The 22,470-nt window shown below is 39.2% G+C and overlaps 1 protein-coding gene across 6 annotated transcripts in view; it reads left to right on the forward strand.

Annotated features, from left to right (window-relative positions):
* Positions 1-22,470, forward strand: part of ADAMTSL1 (ADAMTS like 1) — a 463,393-nt gene that overhangs the window by 303,644 nt on the left and 137,279 nt on the right. For all 6 annotated transcript variants that reach the window (XR_008574683.1, XR_008574684.1, XM_054810181.1 and 3 more), the window contains 2 exons: positions 1,423-1,659; positions 19,960-20,086. Coding sequence is in view for 4 of the 6 variants with exons in the window: in XM_054810181.1 (XP_054666156.1) it covers positions 1,423-1,659; positions 19,960-20,086 (364 nt within the window). In the remaining 2 variants the exon portion in view is untranslated. The remainder of the gene's footprint in view (positions 1-1,422; positions 1,660-19,959; positions 20,087-22,470) is intronic.

Here is a 22,470-nt window from a genome sequence, read left to right on the forward strand (position 1 = left end):
GTCTGAGAAACAAAGGTGATAATTTAAATCTCAGAAGAGATATTTTGCCTCAATAACAGCAAGACTTTCCTAGCTGGTAAGATAAGAAATCTGTGAATAAGGTTGTCATTACTGATACTTGAATTTCTAGAGCATGAAATAGTTTGAGGACAGGGAATACAGACATCTTAGAAGGATATTGTCTAGCTATGTGGTTGTATATACATCAAAATCCTTCCCTATCAAGTCTATAATCAACAGTTATAATTCTCTATAAAAAATGTTACAGTCCTCAAGCAAAAGCTATAACAAGTATTAATTTCACCTGGTATTTCACCAGATATCATTGAGGAGCAGATTTCCTTACAGCAGCAAGGTAGAGGACTATGGGACCTTTATAATTTGAGGCAGCCATATTGCCAACACTTGCTTTTTTGTCACAGTTCTCATGATGTTTAATGTTTTTGCTGAAGCTTAGCTCCTGTATTCCCATAATTATGTGAGAAATTCAGGTTACTTCTAAAAGAACCCACAATGAATCTCTAGCCTTTGTGGTTGCTTGCACAGGAAAACTTGAAATATCATTCTTCAAGGATCAAAAACTGGAAAGGAAATAAAAAAACCCTCATGTTTATTTTGCCTGAAGTCTCATGATTTTGAAGGTCTTGTTCTCTTGAGAACTTGACTCATGGTTTTCAGTGCTAAATGATGGCAAGAAAGTATATGTGGATAAGAAAAGCCTCATGTTCTCATCAACAAGAGACTTTAAGTAGTGTGAGTGGTCTTTGTTCTTATAACAGGTGTACTGGGTTCAGAGTAGGGTTTATGTGTCTCACAAACTTCCTGAAGGAATAACAAAGGGGCTTTATAAAAGCCTTCCCAGTAAAATAATAGTAAGTCACTAATTATGCAAGTTATGAAGTCTTAGGCTAAAGAAATGCAAATATGTATCACATTTTTCTGATTTGTGTTGCCCTACCCACCAATTTAGGTCACTGAGGTGAAAAAAAGCTAGTGAGGAGAGCTTAAATAAACAAACAGCTAAATCACGTAATTCTTTTTTCTTTCTCTGCAAACAAAGACAAAAATTTGGCTGGAAGAGAGTGGCTGTGCACACACACTTCTCCACGTATGTGCACAAGTGGAAAGAGATTCAGCAAGAGCATTTCAGGGCTGTGGTTAAGACACGTACAGTACATTTCTTATGTCCTGAGCATATTTACACATGGTCTTGATGTTCTTTCAATACTTTTGCAGAAAGAAGAAAGGAAGGTATAATTATCCAGTTGAATTATGTGTAGCTGTAGCTATTTCAATCAGTTTTCTTTGTCTAAACAGAAAAAACTCCTACATCTGGCAGCTGTGGAGCGCAGATGGCTGCATGATACTGCGACTGGCTGTCACAAATAAACCTGCTGACCTTTTCCTCTTTCTTTTCTGCAGGACTGCCCACCAGAAGCAGGTGATTTTCGTGCTCAGCAGTGCTCTGCTCACAATGACGTCAAGTACCAGGGACAGTTTTACGAGTGGCTTCCCGTCTCTAACGACCCAGACAACCCATGCTCACTGAAGTGCCAGGCCAGAGGAACAGCTCTGATTGTAGAGCTAGCACCAAAGGTTCTGGATGGGACACGATGCTATACAGAATCCCTGGACATGTGCATCAGTGGCTTGTGCCAAGTAAGGAGAAACGCCCTACCCTAATGCCTTTCTACATGACTCCTCCCATTAGATCTCTCTCAGGCGCTCACTCTCTCTCCTCCTTCATACTTGTATCATTTTAGGGTCTTCCTTTAAATAATCTGTTTTCGTTCTCTTAAGTTGACTTCTACCTTGTTTGGAAGAGGTGTACAAATTCAAAAGTTATTTTCTCACTTTATGCTCTTTCCCTGGGGGAGTTTTTTGAGGATTGTATTCTCAGTTTTTTAACTGTTTTGTATAGTTAACTGCAGTAGCAGATCTCATTTCAAAGCACCATAAGAAAATAATGTTTTAGCCTTTAATTTGGATGTACCAAAGTTTTCCAAGTCTATGAAATTATATTTTCTTTGAGGTTTATTGCTCCCTCTAAGTCATGAACCACATAGCAGTAGATGAGGCACCAAACCAGAAAATCTGACATTGATTTGCTACAGGACCAAGCAAGCTGCTACATCTCCTTCGGCCTCAGTTTCCCTGTTTGTTAAAAGTGAAATATGGGGACTTTTTAACCCTTCACTTCACAGTGCATGGAGATCTGTTGATAATTCAACCAATTCATTTGCATCCTGATTTGGTTTTATATAACTTTGTGCTTTTACTTATTGCTACTTTTTTGAACCTATCTACATCAGGCTTTAGTCTCCTGAACTACATGTAGGCTACAGGTTGATGGAGGGGAGGATATTTGCGCTATCTCTGTTAAGTACTGAACACACATGAATCTCAGAAAAGGTTGAGTGTAGGTTCATGTTTCAGTGCCCAGTCTCCTTCAAATCTATGTAGACTTGATGTGTTGTTGGCTTTCTAGTGTATTTTCAAGCACTTTATGTGCCTTTCAAAGCTTTCCTCCCTGTTTCCTTTCTCTTTGATTTACTGTTCTGAGCCAGAAGCAATCCTGCAGTATATGAAACAGGGTAGGCAGTTATTGGACTAATCTCATTTGTGATCTGAAGAAAGCAGTCATCTAGACCTCTTGACCTGAGCCGAGTGCAGAAGTTTCTCAAAATTCCAGATTGCCTGATGAAACAGACTAATTTCAGTCTTTATTTGTGTTTTTTAATTCTTTAAAAACTTAACTGGAGGCACAGGAATCTGGATAGCAAAATGTTTCAAAGTATTATGCCTATAATAGCCTGGAAATTAGGAGCAGTGCATTCAGGCTCAGTATCAGGTTGATTTTTGTTTTGGTCCAAATATGAAGCATACCTTTCTGAGAAAACCTTCCCTTAGGAACAGAGCTCATAAGCACACACTACTAAGTCAAACTCATTTGCATTCTCATGACACTTCTTACTTCTGGAAGGCTGAAGGTAGCTGCACTATTACAACTACAAAGACTGATGTTACTTCTTAACTGTCTCTGTGGCTAATGTTTGTATTTTGAAAATAGACAAGTGCACTAGCATTATTGTCCCTGAGGAATTTCAGTTAAACTAACCTTTTCCTTATATACCCTAGAATGGTAGAATAATTTCTAATGTGTAAACACAATGACTTTGTATTTTCTATAATCTTCAGCATTCAGTTTCCTCATCAGCATAGAATCATAGAATCATAGAATGGTTTGCATTGGAAGGGACCTCAAAGATCATCTGGTTCCAACCCCCCTGCTGCGGGCAGGGACACCCTCCACTAGACCACATTGCCCAAAGCCTCATCCAACCTGGCCTTGAACACTTCCAGGGATGGGGCATCCACAGCCTCTCTGGGCAACCTGTTCCAGTGCCTCACCACCCTCACAGTAAAGAATTTCTTTCTAACATCCAATCTAAATTGACCCTCCTTCAGCTTAAACCCATTACCCCTTGTCCTGTCACTACATTCCCTCATAAACAGTCCCTCTATCTTTCCTGTAGGCCCCTTCAGGTACTGGAAAGCCGCAGTTAGGTCTCCCCGGAGCCTTCTTTTCTCCAGGCTGAACAACCCCAACTTTCTCAGCCTGTCCTCATAGGAGAGGTGCTCCAGCCCTCTGATCATCTTCATGACCCTCCTCTGGACTCATTCCAACAGCTCCATGTCTTTCTTGTACTGGGGACCCCAGAGCTGGACGCGGTACTCCAGGTGGGGTCTCACAAGTGCAGAGTAGAGGGGCAGGATCACCTCCCTCGACCTGCTCGTCACTCTGTTTTTGATGCAGCCCAGGACGCGGTTGGCTTTCTGGGCTGCAAGCGCACACTGCCGGCTCATGTTGAGCTTTTCATCAATCAATACCCCCAAGTCCTTCTCCTCAGGGCTGCTTTCAATCCATTCTCTGTCCAGCCTGAGGCTGTACTTGGGATTGCGCTGACCCACATGCAGGACCTTGCACTTGGCCTTGTTGAACTTCATGCGGTTCGCACGGGCCCACCTCTCCAGCCTGTCAAGGTTCCTCTGGATGGCATCCCTTCCCTCCAGGATGTCGACCCCACCACACAGCTTGGTGTCATTGGCAAACTTGCTGAGGGTGCACTCGATCCCACTGTCCATGTCGCCGACAAAGATCTTAAACAGTGCCGGTCCCAGTACCGACCCTTGAGGAATGCATTTTCCATATACTTGACAATTACTGTGTCATTTTTGAGGATGGCCAAAAAAAGATATTAAAAAACAAATTTTCATGCTGCATTCCTCATAGTGAATAATTTTATATCTTTGGGTGTGTTAAATTTAAAGCAGCTCAACGTATTCTCGTCACAGTGCATCCCTGCTAGCCAGTCATGTATTTGTGACAGTAGAGGTACTGCATTAGAACTTCGTAACTAGATTTGCCCTAATTGTATGCTTTAGGACAGCAGATGCTTTACTACACAGCAATAGCTAATACTACCTAAGCAGTCCAGAAAGGTAAACAGTATAAAATATGCCAGAATTAATGGTGAACCTTCTTTGAAAGCAATGTTCTCCTATGGCTTTTATAAAGGGCCTTTTAAAAGAATGGGAAACTGTAGTGTTATGAAAGACCAAAGTGGAGCATTCTTGCTCTATAACATTTTTGTGGATAAACTTTCTTCTGTAAGCATAGTGAATGCATGTAAATTTCAGAGGAGACAAAATATGATCGAAGAAGTTATTTCTATGCATTTGCAGTAGTAGCTGCAGGCTACCACTTACGTAAAATGGTTAACACACTCTAAACATAACAATCACAGGTCTCAGTAGTTTGGAGAGAGTTCATAATGATCCTGGGGGTTCAACAACATTTTCATGAGATGTCTCTGGAACTGCATAATTTGGGGCAGTGCAGCGGACAGCTGTAATAATACGAAGGCATGGTTTGTCACAACTGCAAAAAATGCATACTCCTGAGATCGGTATTCATTCTAAGGTCCTGAAGATTCAAAAGTGGAATTACATTTGTTAACAGGTTCTTTGCAAGAAGTAATTACACTATCGTGAGGATGAAGAGGTATATTTTCTGGATTGCTCAGAGCAAAACTACTGAAAGCAACTTTAAGTTTGCCATCCTAGTGGGCTTGCATTGATCCAAGTATTATTTTACTGGGCCTTTATTACAGAGAAGTATATGGACTTTCATAGTATGTTCTGATTACACCCCTTATGACTTTTTTTACACTGTAGTTGGCAACCAAGAAGGAATTGAATGTCATTGAGCTAGAACATTTTATAAAACATGTAAACATGCCTATTCGATTACAGTCTGTGCAAGAATCCTGAATTAGTAAAAGTGATGCTAACATTGGTGTATACTTATGTAGGCATGCATTTTTCCCAGTGGATCAAACAATTGTGTCAGCTCTCTGAACTAACCATAGGGATATTTCTTAGCATGTGAGATTTGGGCCACCCCATGGCCTGATATGTGCTCACAAGCATTCCTGAGGTTATTAGTGGCTTAAATGAGGTTATTAATGGCAGAAATGAAGAGTTACTTGTATTGCTTTATGTGTGCCTCAGTACTCTTTACTCATTAAAAGGTGCTGGGTTTCACTCTCGTTGGCAAATATGCATTTGTTCACAAGATGCAACATTTGGAAATTATAAAATCCCTCTCTCATATTTATCCCTTCATTTTTCATGTTGTTTGGAGGTTTAGAATTACCAGTAGCTTAGTGACACATTCATCAGTCTTTGTTTAATTAGTAGTTATTGAACCAAAGTCTCTGTTTTACGTGCTGGCCAGCCAGCAGTTAAAGTCAGAAGAGACTTCTGATTGTATTCAGGACAAGCAAAGCTACCTTTGTGTGTAGAACAAGCTGTATCCCTGAATCTTTGATTCAATGAAGAGTGTGATTAGAGATCCTTAAAAAGATGTTTAAATCACTTTTATTTACAGAGGTAGGGTATGGGAGAGGTTATGCGGTTGCTGACTCAAACAGGTATCATGGCATAGGGCAGTACATACAGATGGCTGTGCCAGTTCAGGAATCATGCAAGCTATGTGTGTCTTACCTCTCCCTATATTACATAAACGTAAATGTATTTATCTTCCATGAAGAGATGGGCTGTATTTTGTCATTGATCCTTGTGCAAAATACCTAAGAATTTAGTGGGAATTAATTTCTGAGCATTATTTTTTTTCTTTCTGGAGTTTTACTTTTAAATCCATAGGTGACAGAGACTGAGAAACACCATTTTTCAAATTAAAAACTCTTTTTGTAATGCCTTTAATTTCTTCCTAATTCTCTTGTTCCTCCTAACCATTTTAAATTTGTTTCTATAAGGATATCTATGTTGTTTGGGTCCTTTTTTCTTTCTCCTTTTTTACAGCAATGCAGATTGCTTCTCAGATGTGACCTTGGGTCTCATTTTGAGTTTACCTCAGGATACAATATGCCCCATTGCTATAATGCCACGACTTTAAACCACCATGCTGAAGTCAATAAAATGCCCTTTAAGAGAAATAGGGCTTTAATGTTCCATATTAGGAAATGTCTATATGGATAAATTTAATGGGGATCCAGAGCAAAACACATTTTAAAACTTCCAATTTCTAGTTTACTTTTCCCTGTTTTTAAAATAAATTCCTGTAATAAATCCATTAGTGGGTTTTTGAGGGTATAAGCAATTTCTGCATATGACAGTTGGGTTACACAGTTGGAGTTACTGGTCTCATTTTGCCAGTGATCCTCAGTTGCATCTGTGAAACTCAGAAGAAATTGTCTATACTTTGTGGAAGCAGCTTTTCAGACTCACTAATGACTGTTCCAACTGAAGTAAAAACGAGAGTTTCCTGCTCACCTTCACATTCACTGAGGACAAGAGCTTTAAAAAACTTCTGTCTCCATTATTAGCACTAAAAAGTCATTTTTCATTGCATATTGACTATCTTAATGATACATTTCTACGTCAGAAAAAATAATTCTATTTCTTTTAAAATATCTCATATTAGGCTTTTATTTGAAATCAGGGTTGTCCTTTCTCATCACACTTTGCATCATCATGGCAACAAAAAGAAGGAATCACTACACTGGGCATGTGTGTTAGAACAATGATTTCTCCCCTCTGCTTCATGTAGCTCACACCTAATGTTTAATCTCTCTGAAAAGGAAACAACATGGAACTTTTCTGGATTTTTCCTTAATCCTTCCCTTCCCCTTCCCCTTCCTTCCTTCCTTTCTTTCTTCCTTTCTTCCTTTCTTCCTTTCTTCCTTTCTTCCTTTCTTTTTCTCTCTCTCTCTTTCTCTCTTTCTCTCTTTCTCTCTTTCTCTCTTTCCCCTTCCTTCCTTCCTTCCTTCCTTCCTTCCTTCCTTCCTTCCTGTCCTTTTTTCTCTCCTTGCTCTATTTCTTTCTATTTTTCTTTCCCTCTTTCTTCTTAGTTGGCTTGAAAGAGCTGAAGCTTTTATGCCTGTCCTATCTATCTTCTTTTTTTCACGTTTGAAAGGGGTTGGGTTTTCCCTTTTTTCCTTGTGTGAGAAGGTTGCACAAGCAGAAGGAAGTGTCTGGGTCTTCAGAAAGAATGAAAATTGCTGTCACATGCTGACAGGAACTAAACTGAGTAGCAGTAGATTTGTCCCCTCTAATTTCTTTCTGTTCTAATAAACTGTACCAAAAGTTCTAGCAAGTTTAAAATAAGGTGGATGTTTTCAGGCAAAAATGTGATAGTTAAATTGAATACCCTTGCTTCTAACAAGAATTTGGTCTAATTTCTGGAGCATCCATTTCTCAGTCATCTGAGGGGTCAGATAGACAGGCAGCTTCCACCACCCTCTGTTTTCCAAGGGGCTCCTGCTCCAGAGGGGTTATTCCAGACACCCAAACACCAATAATCCATGAAACCTACCGGGACCTTTAATAATGAAAACAAATCTCCTTCCCGTTATCCAGTTTCCCTGCTACAATCAAAAAATCTTGGATTTCTCTCTCTGTTTCTGTTGAAGGGGAAATATTCCATTTTCATTTTTGGCTTTTTCTATTTTCCTCATCCCTTTCACTTATTCTTCCTGTTGTCATAATCTTCATACTTGGTTCTCTTTCAATTTAATTTTTGTCTTCTGCTTCTGTGAATTCCACAAATGTTCCTTTTGTTAACTCTGGCAAGGAAGAACAAGAAAATCAGTCTTTACTTTCTCAGATGAGTGATCAAGGATTATCCAAGGCTTCTTTCATCTCTAGTACTTATGGTAGAATCTGCGCATTGCTGTATAGCACCAGAACAGGATTTTTTTTTAAATAACTATTATTTTTTTTTATTACAGAGAGTAACATGCTGCACAGTGTTTCCAAAAAGCGGGTCCCATTAATATCATAGCCAAATCCTCACCTGATGTAACTGAGTATTGCTTCCCTGAAGTCACGTTCATGGAAAAGATGCCTGCAGTCTGGGCAGTCTCTTTTACTTACACATGGGGAAAGACCTTCCTCTTCTACTCTCTTTCCTCCTCCCCTGCCCAGGGATCTGAGCCTCACAGGAACCAGGAAAGTTCAGTAAAAATACGGCAGTTTCCCTGTCCACACAGAATCGCTGCTTCCCCTCCATTTTCACAGGCACTTGCTCTTTTCATGTACTTATCTTTTTTTCTTTTTTTTTTTTTTTTTTTTCCTGCAATACAAGTCACAGCACAATGTGTAGTTTGGGGTCTTGCTTTAAACGTTTCAGCCACATCACAGGACAACAGGAGCCATTCTCTATGAAAAATCATGACAGCCTCTACAAAGCTTATGACATTTTCATATTGAAAGGCTAGACATTGAAAATGTCCCTTTTAGATAACTGCTGAAAGGGTGCAACTAGGTAAGGTGTTCTATTGAAGGCAAAAAGTGTAGCCACTGTCTCTGAAATATGGTGTAAATTTTATTGCAAAAACCTGAAAAAAAGAATGATGCTACAATTAATAGCAACATTTAATTGAATGGTCCCTATTAAAGAGTCAACAACAGTCTTATGAGCCCAAGAAATTGATGAGATATGTGTCTGGGATGTGTTAAACACCGACTGGTTTCTTATACATGCAGCTGTGTAAGACCTACTGATGCCTTTAAATTTCTCTGAAGAATCAAGATAGAAAAGGTCTACATTTGCTTTCTGTTATTTCAACATAAACCTAGAATAATTTTACAGCAGTCTCAGAATGTACTGCTGTTGAAAAACCAACTCTGATCCTAATTGTATGAGTATCGTTATTACTACTACTATTATTGTTGTTATTGTTCTTTTTATTAAAAACCAGGAAATTATTTCATCTATATGGTGGAATAGCAGAATGAATCATATTATAGCTCTAATAACAGGATTAGATCCAATGATAAAAAAGCTGGTTAATTCTAAGAAGGCTTTAAGTAACCTCGTTACTACAAAAAGGTTGCTCAGGATTGGAAAAAGCGCTTTGGTTTCTTCTCCAAAAACTGCCCATCTTTCTCCCTTACGTTCTTTCAATTTTACAGGATGTTAGTTAGAGAGCTGCACCCCAGAAATGCTTATCTTAATGTCTAGTATGTCTAATGTCTAATATGACAGTATTAAATTGTTTTTTACAGTTCTACTACCAAATGCTACAAGAGGTAGTTTTTAACTTTTCTGATTTATTGATTCCTAAGACTTTTTCCTGCTGAGCTGCATAGTGATTTCAAAGTCAACTGACAACAAGCCTAGTTTCCTTAGCTGCCTTTCACAGACAGGGAAAATTACCTGTGACAAAAAGGGTCAGTCTATGCACCTCAGTATACTGTGGGCACAAGCTGAAAACACTGATTTGAAAAAAAAACATTAGAAAATATTTAATAAAATGCAATGATGTGCTATGGCTTTTTTATTTTTGAAGTCAGTATCGCAATAGAATTGTAGCCAGCAAAATTCGGCTGAATTTCCAAAGCTATCGTTCATCTCAAACTGAGGCAGTGAATGCGCTGGATTAAGAGTATTTTGCCAAAAGTGTATTGAGGATAGTTTCATACACCTTCTTCACAAATGAAACATATTTATTTCATATTTTAGCATTAAGCTTACAATTTGATGTTACTTATTTGCTGTTATAAATCTATGATAGACGAAGAAATTAATTGTGAATTGAGATTCACCGATTCTAAAAATATTTTTAATGTAAGCGAAATATTACCTTCCGGATGGTCATATGCTGCTTTGTTCAGTAGGGTTTGGAGATTTAATAGGTGAAATAATAACAGATAGATACAAAAATGTGATAAATGGGAACATCTGTCATTATACAGGGTACTGAAACTTACACACCTGATCTTTTCCCGTATCCAGTTTCGTAGACTTTTTTGCAGACTTTTCTGCAGAGAAGATATATTTTGTTAAATAGTTTTTTCCACTGTATAGTTTCCAAATTATTATGTTCTATATATACACATACTTAAATGGCTATATATATACATGTGTGTGGTTCCAATTTTTTTCATCAGAGACAGAGGCTACGCTGGCTGATGCATAATGGCAGCAGAGTGGAAAAGTCTGCTCTCCTTTCAATAGATGACTGTGCTATATTGCCTGTCTATCATGATTTCATGATGGACGGTTTCTCTTTCTCCTTTCCGTCTACAAAGTGCTGCTGCACAGACCCTTTCCTGTTTCCAGCTCAGCCCAAAATACAGAGCTAATCAGGGTAATGGTGTCACTTAACACTGCGTTCGGTGCGGTTTGTGTGTGGATGAGCTACTCACTGGCGCAGTAAACCTGCTTGATACATGTAAAATACAGATTTTAGATTAGGTGGTGACCTCAGCGGACTCTTGAAGGCTCCTGAAACTCCTCAGGCCCTGACTGGCGCTGTGGGCTGCGCCGGGGGCACTGCTGCACAAATCGGCACCTGGGCCCCTGACCGCTCCTTGTCATTCCTTAGGTTGAGACATGATTTCTTTGCATGCCTTCCTCAGAACCTTCCAGTCAACTCCAGTTTTGAGGAAGGAGAAGACAAGGACTCTTTCTCATCCTGTCTGAAGCCTTGGAAGAAAATGGCCTGCATTTTTCCACCCTGCAACACTCATTGCTCTAATATTAAAGACTCTTCTCATCCATGCTTGTTTACTGGTAACACTGGGCATCATGTGCTTATTTTGACAAGATTCCATTTTTCTGCACTTTAATTTGGTGAATTATCTAACTGTGAAATCTCTGAGAGACAATAATTTCCAGAAACAGATTTTTACCTGTGTTGGTGTTTTACATTCCCACAAGAGGAGTGAAAGTGCCTCTCATTTGCCTGTTTGAGGGCAAAGTAGAGAAATGAATGGCCTTTGTTCCATTAATTCTCTACAAACAGGCATCATTTGTGTTTTTACTAGTGCGTATTCATTTTTAGAGGCATTCAGTCCCCCATGAAAGCGTCCAGTAATGATCTTTTTCTTCTGCCAAGCCTATGACAGAAGTCAGGTTAAAACAAAGGAAAGCATTGGGGGGAAAAAAAAGTCTAAGTATTTACATGTTCCTGGGATTTGAGTCTCCTGTAGTTCAGCTATTTCTGACTCCTGTTTGTAGCTGTCTTTTTTTTTTTTTTTCCTTTTTCTTTTCTGAGCTATAAAACGCTGGAAGAAAAATGCAAAAAGGTGTAATAATAACTGTATTATTTAGGCAAGAGGGTGGCTATTTTTTTCCTCAGATGTAGAAGGCATTATAACAGGATCAGTTCTAAGCGGTCTTTCAATTTAGCCCAGCCTTTTGGCATGATGATTGTAATGGCTTTTCAGTGTCTGATGTTTGCACCAGGCTCCTGGGCCTAAATGCTCGTAATGAATCCATGGTTTTTTAGAGTGTATTGAAACCTAGATGCCTTCTGGGGAGATAACATTTCAGGAAGCGCCGAATTCCTGATTTCTGATGGTCAGGTGCTTTTGAACTGTGTCAGGCTGAACAGCTGAACTGCTGTTTGAACTTTTTGTCTAATACTCTCCATCCTGATCTACCTCATGTTCTGTGGATAACAAATATCAATTTTGTTTTCTTGTTGATGACTATCATTGTTCTGAGATAAAGCAAGTAGCTTTTCCTCCAGTGTGACATCTTTCCAGCACACAGAAAGGAGTGGGGTGGAGAATCTAATGACTCAGAAGTGTAATAGCCAAATGCTTAAACTGCTATCATTGTGCCACAAAAATGTGGCAGAGGGTGGCAAGGAAATGGGGACATGTTTACTGTGTGAAAGAATCTGCATTTGCATCATTAGAACTCCACTCTCCTTCCCTGAGCTATTGCTTTTCCACTTTGTGGTCCAACAGAGATTGGCACCACTGCAGAGATATTTTGTTCTAGTTTTTCAGCAGAAACAATAACTGCTGTTACTCCCAAGCAGAGAAACTGTCCACAGTATGTCTTTGACCAGCAGAACACTGAGCACCTCCCTTTGCTGGGGGGGGGGGCGGAAACACACTGTAATGTGGGGGCTTGGCAAAAAGAAGAAATTCAAAAGAGCAGCTTGGAGACTCTTAAGAGTTGTGTTACAGTTACCAGGAAGTCATCTTTGTCCATGTATTTCCTTAGCACACCTAAAAACCTGAGGTGTGTGTATGGCACAGAGGGTTTAGTGCCGTGTGAAGATGGCAAGATGTCCACGCTGGCTGGGCAGTTTTGAGAGTCCCCACCAAAACAGATGTGCATTTCTCACTGAAGACAATGGCAAGGCTTCCAGTTACTGTGAAGATCCAGGACAGGGGGGCTGCATGTGTTTTCATTTGTTTCCTCTGTCATGCTAAGTGTCTTCTCATAGACCCTGCCTGCGCTCCTCTTACACGCTGAGCGGCAGGTATATATATATATATACTGTATAGACTACACAGTTTCAGCAGTGGCTTGGGGACATGCGGTCTCTCTCAAGTATTTTAACCATGGGTGAATTCTGTTCCCTGATAACACAGATTACGTGACTGCCTGAAGCACCAGAAAGTCTGTGCTGGCACTGTTAGCAGCAAGGCACTGCAGCTGGATCCCTGTTGATCCAGCTAACAGAGGACTGGCTCCTGTCAACAAAAGAAGCCTGTCTGGGAGAATGAAGCCTGTACACCCAACAGAAGGGAGGTCTGAGTGGCAATATCAAGCATGTCATGAAGTCACCAGAGCTGACAAAGGATCACAGTCAAATGTAATGTGTCACAAGTGCTAATTAAATGCTTTTTCAGTTTAGTGCTTCATAGTCTAGGAGAAGAGAATGGATCCAGAGGGCAGACTTCATTGAATTTACTTTTGGTTTCTCCAGCATGTTGTTCTGAGGAAGCTGCAGGAGAGCTGCCTGGATGAGTTTTGACTTATAGTGGCATTTGCAATCACTTTCTGTTGCAGTATTTTCATCTACAAAACCTGGCAAATCTTTCCCCTGGAAATGCTAAATAAGCTATCTATCCAGACAACATGTGCAATTCTTCTGGAGAAAATTAAGCATTTCAATAATTACCTGCTATAGAGCACTGACTAAAAAAAAGTTAGGGTTTTTTGTTCTCCTCCATCAGTAAGAGCACAAACATGAAAGAATAAAGCAGAAACACATTCTTACTCTGGCAGAATATAGACATGTGAGCCCGAATCCTGCCAAAAAACAAAAGTGTGAATGAAATAGATAAAGAATGTGAATAATCACAAAAGCCTCTTTTCTTCTTGTCATCTGTTTATAAACTCGGAACTTAATTCTGTTTATATGTTGCTCCTTACAGAATGGTAACCTCTGGATTTCTGTATCATCAGAGAATGAACTAGATACGGTTCTCCTACGTTGGCCCACACAATAAATTGGTTGGTTATGTATGACTGAACCTGAAAAAGTCAATCTTTTATGTGGGAAGATTCCTTCTAAATGAAATTTGCATATAAGGATAGGAATTGCCTTTTTCCCGCATCCAAGATCTTAATGCCTCTATAAATCCTTATTCAGAAGTTGTAGCTTTTAAATTATTTAATTGCTTCTTTTTAAATCAAGGGTGGTTTCAGAATGAGGTTACATGTATTCTTGTCCCTGAGGGAAACCTGAGAAATAGAAATTTCTCTTGAGTTCCTTCTGCTGCTGGGTGTTTGCTGTTTGCTTCTAGAGTTTTGGCTGAACCACTGATTCTCAATGTATCGTGTCTGCCATACTAGTCAGCTGAGGGTACATGAGGGTCTTGGTCTGGGTTTAAAAATAGTAATAGCAGGGAATCCTGGCTAGGTGGGAACGCTAGGCTAATGGTGCAGATACCAAGCAGGATCTGCAAATCAGTTCCACTGGATCAGTGGTACATAACGCAACAAGCAACAACAAATCACTGAGCTGGCTAGCCACATGCGTACAGTCTTGGAAGATGGATCTCAGTCACTGCAGTGGTTATATTTAATGATTTGGCTACTGATCAATGACTGAAGTTTGTTTACCCTGCCTGAACAGTTGCAAGTTGTGTTTGGTTCAAGTGCCAAGTGAATACATTGATTTCACATGTCAATGGGCCTCCTTTTACCAGCACAGTTACAAATTGCCTTACCATTCTGAAAATCATCGTTACGGTCTTCAGTTATAGTGGCTGATTGTGGTGTGGTTGCACCTAAATTCCCTGGGACACAGGAGGATCCTGCCCAGTGCTTGGTGCTGCACAAGACCGCCTGTCACAGCACAAGGGTGTCAGGCTGTGCCAGAAAACCGCTGAGGCTGCAAACCGTCATCATAAGGTGTCGGTGAATTGAAGGGCAGATAGCACTTTCGGCAGGGGGTGTGAGTCCCTATATCACAGACACCAGTCCGGTTCCAGTTTGCTGTACACCCTGGAGCTTGTTCTCTCTACAATAATTTAGAGTACAACAGCTCTTCATCCTGATTGTAAAACAGGATTTTGGACCCAGTTGAAACAGTGGCTCTGATCCAAAACTTTCCTCAGCTGAGCAGTGACTATCAACACAAGTCCTAGATTGAGCCCCACATTAGTATCCATGTGAAGGGCAACTTTGTTTTTCTCAGATTCTCAGAACTTCTTGTGTTTGAACTGCAGACATGCCCTTTGAAAACCAGAGAGATTTATTTATAATTGGCTAGATTTGCAAGCTTGCTTTATTACATGATTTCCTGCCCAGAGTTTCTTAATACTGAATAGAAATTGTTATGAAAACTTCTTACTTCAGGGCATTTCCAGGCTAGCAGGGCTGAAGCAGAACCTGTCATTGCTGGCCCAGTTTTATTTCTGGAAAAATCTGCTAAACTGAGCCAGAGTTCAAGTCCACAAGGGGCACACATACACACATAACAGTCGTGCACGCACTCAGTGAGTTAGTTCCAACTCCTGTTGTGGGACTTTTCAGCTTGATGCCTTTAAACTATACATGAGCAATTGCTCTGCTAACCTGATGACTGTCTTTTCTTCTTGCAGTGTCCTGTAAAAATGATTTTGTGTATGTATCTCAGAGTCAGGAATATTCTTAGTTTTCTGTTTTGCCAACTCACTGGCTGTCAGTGGAGTAAAAGTGGGAGTGAAGGGAAGAATCAAACTCAGCATGAAGTATGGGACTTCAGCCTAAAACGTAATATGGAATCTTTACCTCTGAGCAGAACTGTGGTATTTTATGCCAGAAAACAACACAGTCTCAGCCAACTAGGGATTAGCTGTTATTATTCCGGCTTTTTGTTGCTAACTTCTCTATGCTAAACCCATAAGGAGAATAAAAATTCAGCTGACTTTAGAGGTGGTAAAGAACTGGGGAAGGAGTTGGTACTCACCTGTGATTTCCTCACTCTGGTGCTGCATGGTTGACATCCTCCACATACTGAGAGACCTCCAGAGCTCTGCATGATCTGCTTTTACTGCTATAAGGACATTTAACCACAACAGCAATAAGGTTCATAAGAACACCTTTAGAAATATGCAAGAGCTTCACCCAAAGCCTATTGAACTTATAAGTGCATTTTATTGATTTTAATGGGGTTTGGATTATATCGTCAGGGAACCGAATGGAGCTGCTTCTGACATTTTGTGCAGTAATAATCTGCAGTTCAAGCCTCTGACCGCACTTCAGCAATTTGAAACTCAAAAGATTTCAGTGTGGAAAGTCTGTGCTTCATTACCCTGCTTTAAGGAGAAGAAGCTTAACATGTAATAGAAATGAGTATGAAAACTGCTTACTTCAGAACATTTCAAGGCACAACTTGTTGCAGTAATCCATTTTCATTCCTGGTGGGGGCTTCCTTCCCAGCCCTTTATGGATTGAAAAAGACTTCATAACCACCACCACCCCCTCCCCCCCCCCCAGGATATATTAAGATCAGGGCTAGAATGCATTGGAAAAGGAAGTTTCCATTCCACAGAAACTTCAGAATTTCAACATTGGTTCTAGTTTCAAACCAAGACGAGGGGTTGACATTTCAAAGCTTTTCAGAGAGTGAAATATTCCCCGGCCCTCTGATTAAAAAATGTCAGTGTTATGTTTCAAACTGTGTCCACCAAACCATTACTCTGAGCTGTAGATTAGAGGTACAATATCCCTATTCACTCCTTTGCCTACCAAGCTGGTCAGGCAGTATCTTCTGCGGTGCTTATTTTCACAAGTCCTCAACCACCCCAAGTGAGATGAGTATGGCCACAGGTCAGGCTTTTCTAATTCTGCAGCCAAAGTGAATCTACTTTTCCTGATAGCTGAGTCTCTCCCAGTGTGTTGCATCTTTGGCATCCCTGATAACAGCCATTCCAAAACCTCTCCTCTGTGTTTTGTTCATGTTATGGGTGGATGCGGAAAGAAACAATACTACCTTCTTGTTCCTTGCTAACTCTGTGCAGATTTTTTTGGGGGGGTGGGGTGGTGACATATTTTCACCCATACCTTCATCTTTTGCAGTGAGTTCTCTGCAGCCTTGACAGAGAGTGAAAATATTGTTATAGAAATGACATATTCTCATCTCAACGCAGCCAAACCTATGTTTCTTCTGCTCATAGAGACAAAAGTTATTATTCTCATGAACTGTGTATTTTTTCAGGAGCACTTTAATACTTCCTTGTCTGATCTTTTGCTTTCATAAGAGTCCAGCCTATATAATGTTTTCACATAAGAGCTACTAAAAAGTAATATAAGAGATCTGGAGTAGTGTTTTTCATTTTAAAGCATCAGTGACTCCGTTGCAAACACTACCAACCTTTTTACTGAATGTAATTACCTCCAAAAGATGGAAGAAGAATTTCCCTAGGTGGTGAAGGGAGGAAAAAAAAAAAAAAAAAGAAAAAAAGCAGTGAACTTGGGAACATTTTTTATTTCAAGCATTACTTAATCACTCATAAGGGTTTTTAATGAAAATTTCATACATATTCCCGGAGCTCTGGATATTTATTAAGACAGATAATCTAACAGAATAAAACAAAAAGCTCTGTAGAAACCCTGGGGAGAAATAGGAAATTTATTTAATTTCATCAAAATTTCTAATAGCAGAAAATGATCTGAGAGACTACCAAGTACAGGCAGCACATTTTGTACATACCACATAAGTTTTGGTTTTCACCAGAGGTCTCCATTTTGCTTATACTTCCATTTGAAATACAGCATTTCAGCTAAAGAATTATTTTAATGCTATACAGTAGCAATGGCTGGCCATCTCAAAAAGAGCAACGAACTTCAGTATAACTTCCTTTTGCACCTGAGATTTTCCTGGTGGTTTCCTCTACAAGTTGTGACCTAGCTTCAAATTCGTCAGTTTATAAATTAACTTTAATCAGTTTACAGCCCATGGCAACGTGTGAGTTGATGATTCACAAAGTTTAAAAGGCTTTAAAGTAGTAAAGGCTGGTTTTGAAATTGGTTGCCACATACCTGGATTTAACATCTAACTTTTTTCACATCCAGGCAATTCACATGTTCTTTTCAAAATAAGTAAAGGCATGCAGATTTGGATACCACTCTAGACTGAACCCTTGAGTGAATATAAAATATGTTATAAGCAGATATGAAACGGGGGAATTCTGGCCTTTCCTTTGATATCTGGGTTCCTCAGCAGGACCCTTCTCACTGTGGGTGCTAGTGAGCCATAATGCACTTGAAGGAAATTAATCTGATTTGTAGGCATTATGTCATACAGTTTTCAGATTGTGCAAGTGATTATTTTCACGTCTTTGCAGAAATGTTCATGAAAGTTACTGCAAGCCAGTCTGTGTGTATCAAAGGTGGTTCGGCTCCTGCAGGGATATTCTTATTCAGAAAAAAATAGACCTAAATCTTACATGGTGTCACTGATATAATTTATATATCTGTACTTGGAAGCTCTGTATGGAGTAGTCACAGACAAGATAATCTTAACTTTGCTTCAGCTATCTAACCATTATTTGTGGTAGTGTTTCTAATGTGATAAAATGTCTCTTGAAATCTTGATATGACTATGTTTTCAGGGAAATATATCATTTATGCTTGACCGTTACTCCATTAGCCCTCATTAATTCCTTTGGAAGCGTCGAAATACAATGCAGAAGCATAGACGACTGACCCAGTTCTGACCCAGTAGAAGTAGGTAAAGTCAAAGAAATTTGATGATAGCTTTCATCAAGCCTGAATCTAAACCTATACTGATTTAAATTAAATTAATTATACTATCAATATGACAGATAACCTAGGAAACTGCTATTGTGCCACTAGTAAAATAATGATGTTAGAAATGGGAATTGAATTGCTAAAGGTAAATACTGGTTATTAATCACAGCCTGCATTTTCACAGGCAAGTGAAGAGAAAGTGTGACCCTAGCAGAGATCTGCAATTCTGCACACGTAGATTTGCACAAATAAGGAATATTAGTCTGAATGTTTAAGTGGGCAAGTTACACAGGCACATGCAGCTTTTATGAGTCTGGATGATAAGTGCCCTACTTGCTCTTATCAGTTTCTAGGACCCAGCTCTCTGATTTAACTGAAACTCACAGATGCAGGAAAATTTAAAGCTGAAATAAACACTTTATTTAAAATTCCCTGTGTTTATATATACTCTCTGTTTGGCTAAGAATCTTAGCACAAACTCTTTAGAAGTAGAATTTATACACAAACGTTTCTTCATTGCTTACTTTGCACGCCAGAATGCTAGAAGGCCTTTCATTTTCTAGTATGTATAAAGATAATTATAACACTGTATAGACTTGCTTAATTTCTTGGATTTCAATTATTTATGTGCAAAATTTGTAACTTGGATGCAGATTTCAAAGTTCAAACAGTAGGCTTATATTAGCACTGTGTTAAATAAATTTATTTTCCATTTATTTAATTTTAAATGCATTTCATTATAAATTTATATTTTATTCTCCTGGGAACTATAGGGTTTTTTGCCTAGTGCATCTATTCAAGTTTTAAAATTTTGAACCAAAGAATTGGCATATAAGCATAAAGCCAGTTTCAGAGTAGGTAATTGGATTTCTGACTCTCAGTTCTTTTTTTTTTAACCATTGCCTCCTTCTTTATCAGATCTTTACCAATGTCTGAACACAGGCATTGATAGTGTGGAATGGGATTATTCTCAAACATAATTAAAACCACATGTTTTTCCCAATTGCATAGCAGGTAAATTTCACTGAGATCTCAGCCATGTTACTATTTATCTGTGCTGCTCTTTACTTCTGTCTATCTGTCTGTTTCCTATCTGTCCTCTTATCTATTTCAAGCATTCTTCTTCTCTAAGAAATGTAATTTCTGATAGGACTCTGACCAAGAAATGTTCACAACGCCCTAAAAAAACCAACTTCCAACAATACTCTTCTCTGTCTCTGGACTGCAAAAGCCATTGAGTACTAACCTGCTCACTATCTCACGTCTGAATTCAGTTCAAACTCCCAGCCAGATTTGCTCAGCCTCTTTCATTGCTAAGGTACTTTATGGCCCTCTAGAGATGCTGAGAGAGAAATTTGGCGGTAATTAGTTGCAGAGATGGATCGAGCAGTCAGTCAGTAGGTGCTCACGTTGAACTGCACATCTTTCTTTCTTGCCAGATCGTTGGCTGTGACCGCCAGCTGGGAAGCGCTGTCAAGGAAGATAACTGTGGGGTCTGCAATGGCGATGGGTCCACCTGCCGGCTGGTTCGAGGCCAGTATAAGTCCCAGCTCTCAGCAAATAAATGTAAGCTGTCCCTTCTGGTAAAGTGCCATCTTTCCTTCTTAGTGAAATATGCGTTTCTTGCAAGCTAGATTTCACCCCACTCTTTCTCTGGCAGTTGAATGGTCATAGTCAGTCTGGTTGTCCCCACAGTTTCCTCCCTCTTGTGTTAAATCATGCTGGCTATGGGGGTGGACAGAAGATTGTGGAAAGGTGTCACCAGAATATACCCCATCTCAGCTATCTAGTTGCTTGGGAGAAGCGGGAGAATGAGAAGAGCTGGCTGTACCCACACTGCCCTGGCCGTATTAGCTGGCTAGGCATAGGTCTGTCCACGCTGCTCTGAACAGAGTGGTTCATGCTGCTCTAAAGCAGCAGGGAGCCCTGGGGGGATGGTGGTGCAAACCTGGCACAGTGCTCCCTCCCAGACCTACACCCACAGCATGTCTGCCTGCATGGTGACTCAGTCCTAGGGTGCACTGAGGTGCCAAAGTCATCAGGAGGTCCCTACATGGATAGGTATGGACAGATGTGGTCTTTCCCACACGGTGTGCAGGCCAGGTTCAAGTCAGAGTGGTAAAGTACCATTAGTGTGCCCCAGTGATATGGTTAGTTTATCCTGGACCCCAGGCAGGCTTTTCAGCATAGTTACAGCACCATAGGGAGCTATAAAACTTTTGGCATGAGAGACAGGGCACGTCTGGTCAGTTTGAAAGCAGGGTAAAAAGGGAGGTGTGCTGTCATGCCTACGTAGGCACATCTAAGGAATCATGTGTGCTAGCCTGCAAACCTGTCCTCAGCCCTACTTGGTGGCATTAGAGTTTAATCAGACCAGCTCTACTATTCTGGAGCATTTTCCAGTGCTGAATATCACATGACCTAAAAGATTCAAATAGCAGCGTAGTATCTGCTGAAGACTGTGTGCCTACACTTGTGGATTCCTATAGAGATAACATTCAGTTTCTGTGAGGAGCAGTGGGAGGTGAGTTTTACAAGAGCTTCTCTCTGTCAGAGAAGAATGGCGTGGGGAGGGAGGGAGGGAGGGAGGGAGGGAAGGAAGGAAGGAAGGAAGGAAGGAAGGAAGGAAGGGGAAAAAGAAAAGAAAAAAGAAAAAAGAAAAAAGAAAAGAAAAGAGAAGAAAAGAAAAGAAAAGAGAAAAAAGAAAAGAAAAGAGAAAAAAGAAAAGAAAAGAAAAGAAAAGAAAAGAAAAGAAAAGAAAAGAAAAGAAAAGAAAAGAAAAGAAAAGAAAAGAAAAGAAAAGAAAAGAAAAGAAAAGAAAAGAAAAGAAAAGAAAAGAAAAGGAAAGGAAAGGAAAGGAAAGAAAAAAGAAAAGAAAAGAAAAGAAAAGAAAAGAAAAGAAAAGAAAAGAAAAGAAAAGAAAAGAAAAGAAAAGAAAAGAAAAGAAAAGAAAAGAAAAGAAAAGAAAAGAAAAGAAAAGAAAAGAAAAGAAAAGAAAAGAAAAGAAAAGAAAAGAAAAAGAAAAAAGAAAAGAAAAGAAAGAAGAAAAGAAAAGAAAAGAAAAGAAAAGAAAAGAAAAGAAAAGAAAAGAAAAGAAAAGAAAAGAAAAGAAAAGAAAAGAAAAAAAAAAAAAAAAAAAAAAAAAAAAAAGAAAAGAAAAGAAAAGAAAAGAAAAGAAAAGAAAAGAAAAGAAAAGAAAAGAAAAGAAAAGAAAGAAAAAAAAGAAAAGAAAAGAAAAGAAAAAAAGAAAAGAAAAGAAAAGAAAAAGCTTATTTTGTATGAAGAAAGCAGAGGAATAATCCTGTGCTGAGGCAGAACTGCACATTAGAGGGCAAAGGAAATAAATCACATAGATTTAGGGATGGAATTTTACCTCATTGTTACTGTTTCTGCAATGTGCATGAACAGATTCAGAAATCTTCAGGTTGCTTGAGACATAATAATATTTGTGAACTTTTTTTCCAAATGTCTTTCCTATAGGAATAATTAATTGTTTTTCAGTTGCTTTGTGGTAAGAAGGTGCTCCTCTCTTTTCCACTGAGGATAAAGGCACTAATATATTATACACAGTACTAAAATGTTAATAAAATAGAGTCCCTACCCCAATGGTTTGCTATTAAATATAGAGAATGCTATATAGATAGAAGAGCAGATGGCAGAGACTGTAGTCTTTGAGTGAGGCAAATGTGAAAAAAATGTTAGAGAAAGGATTGTTCAGATACATTTGCATGCAAATAATTGTTATACAGAACTGAAGCAGATAATCAGATTTTATGTGCACTCTCTATAAACCACATGGCATTATTCTCTCCCCTGCTGTAGACATACATGTTGTTATGCAACACAGTATGAATTTCTAATATATCAGAAGTGCTCCTTTAAGTTGGCTTTCTACAATTGTAAAGGCACACTTACAGATCTCCCTCATGTGTGTGAATTAATATGAATTC

The sequence above is a fragment of the Grus americana genome, chromosome Z (assembly GCF_028858705.1).
Source record: "Grus americana isolate bGruAme1 chromosome Z, bGruAme1.mat, whole genome shotgun sequence".
NCBI lineage: Eukaryota > Metazoa > Chordata > Aves > Gruiformes > Gruidae > Grus > Grus americana.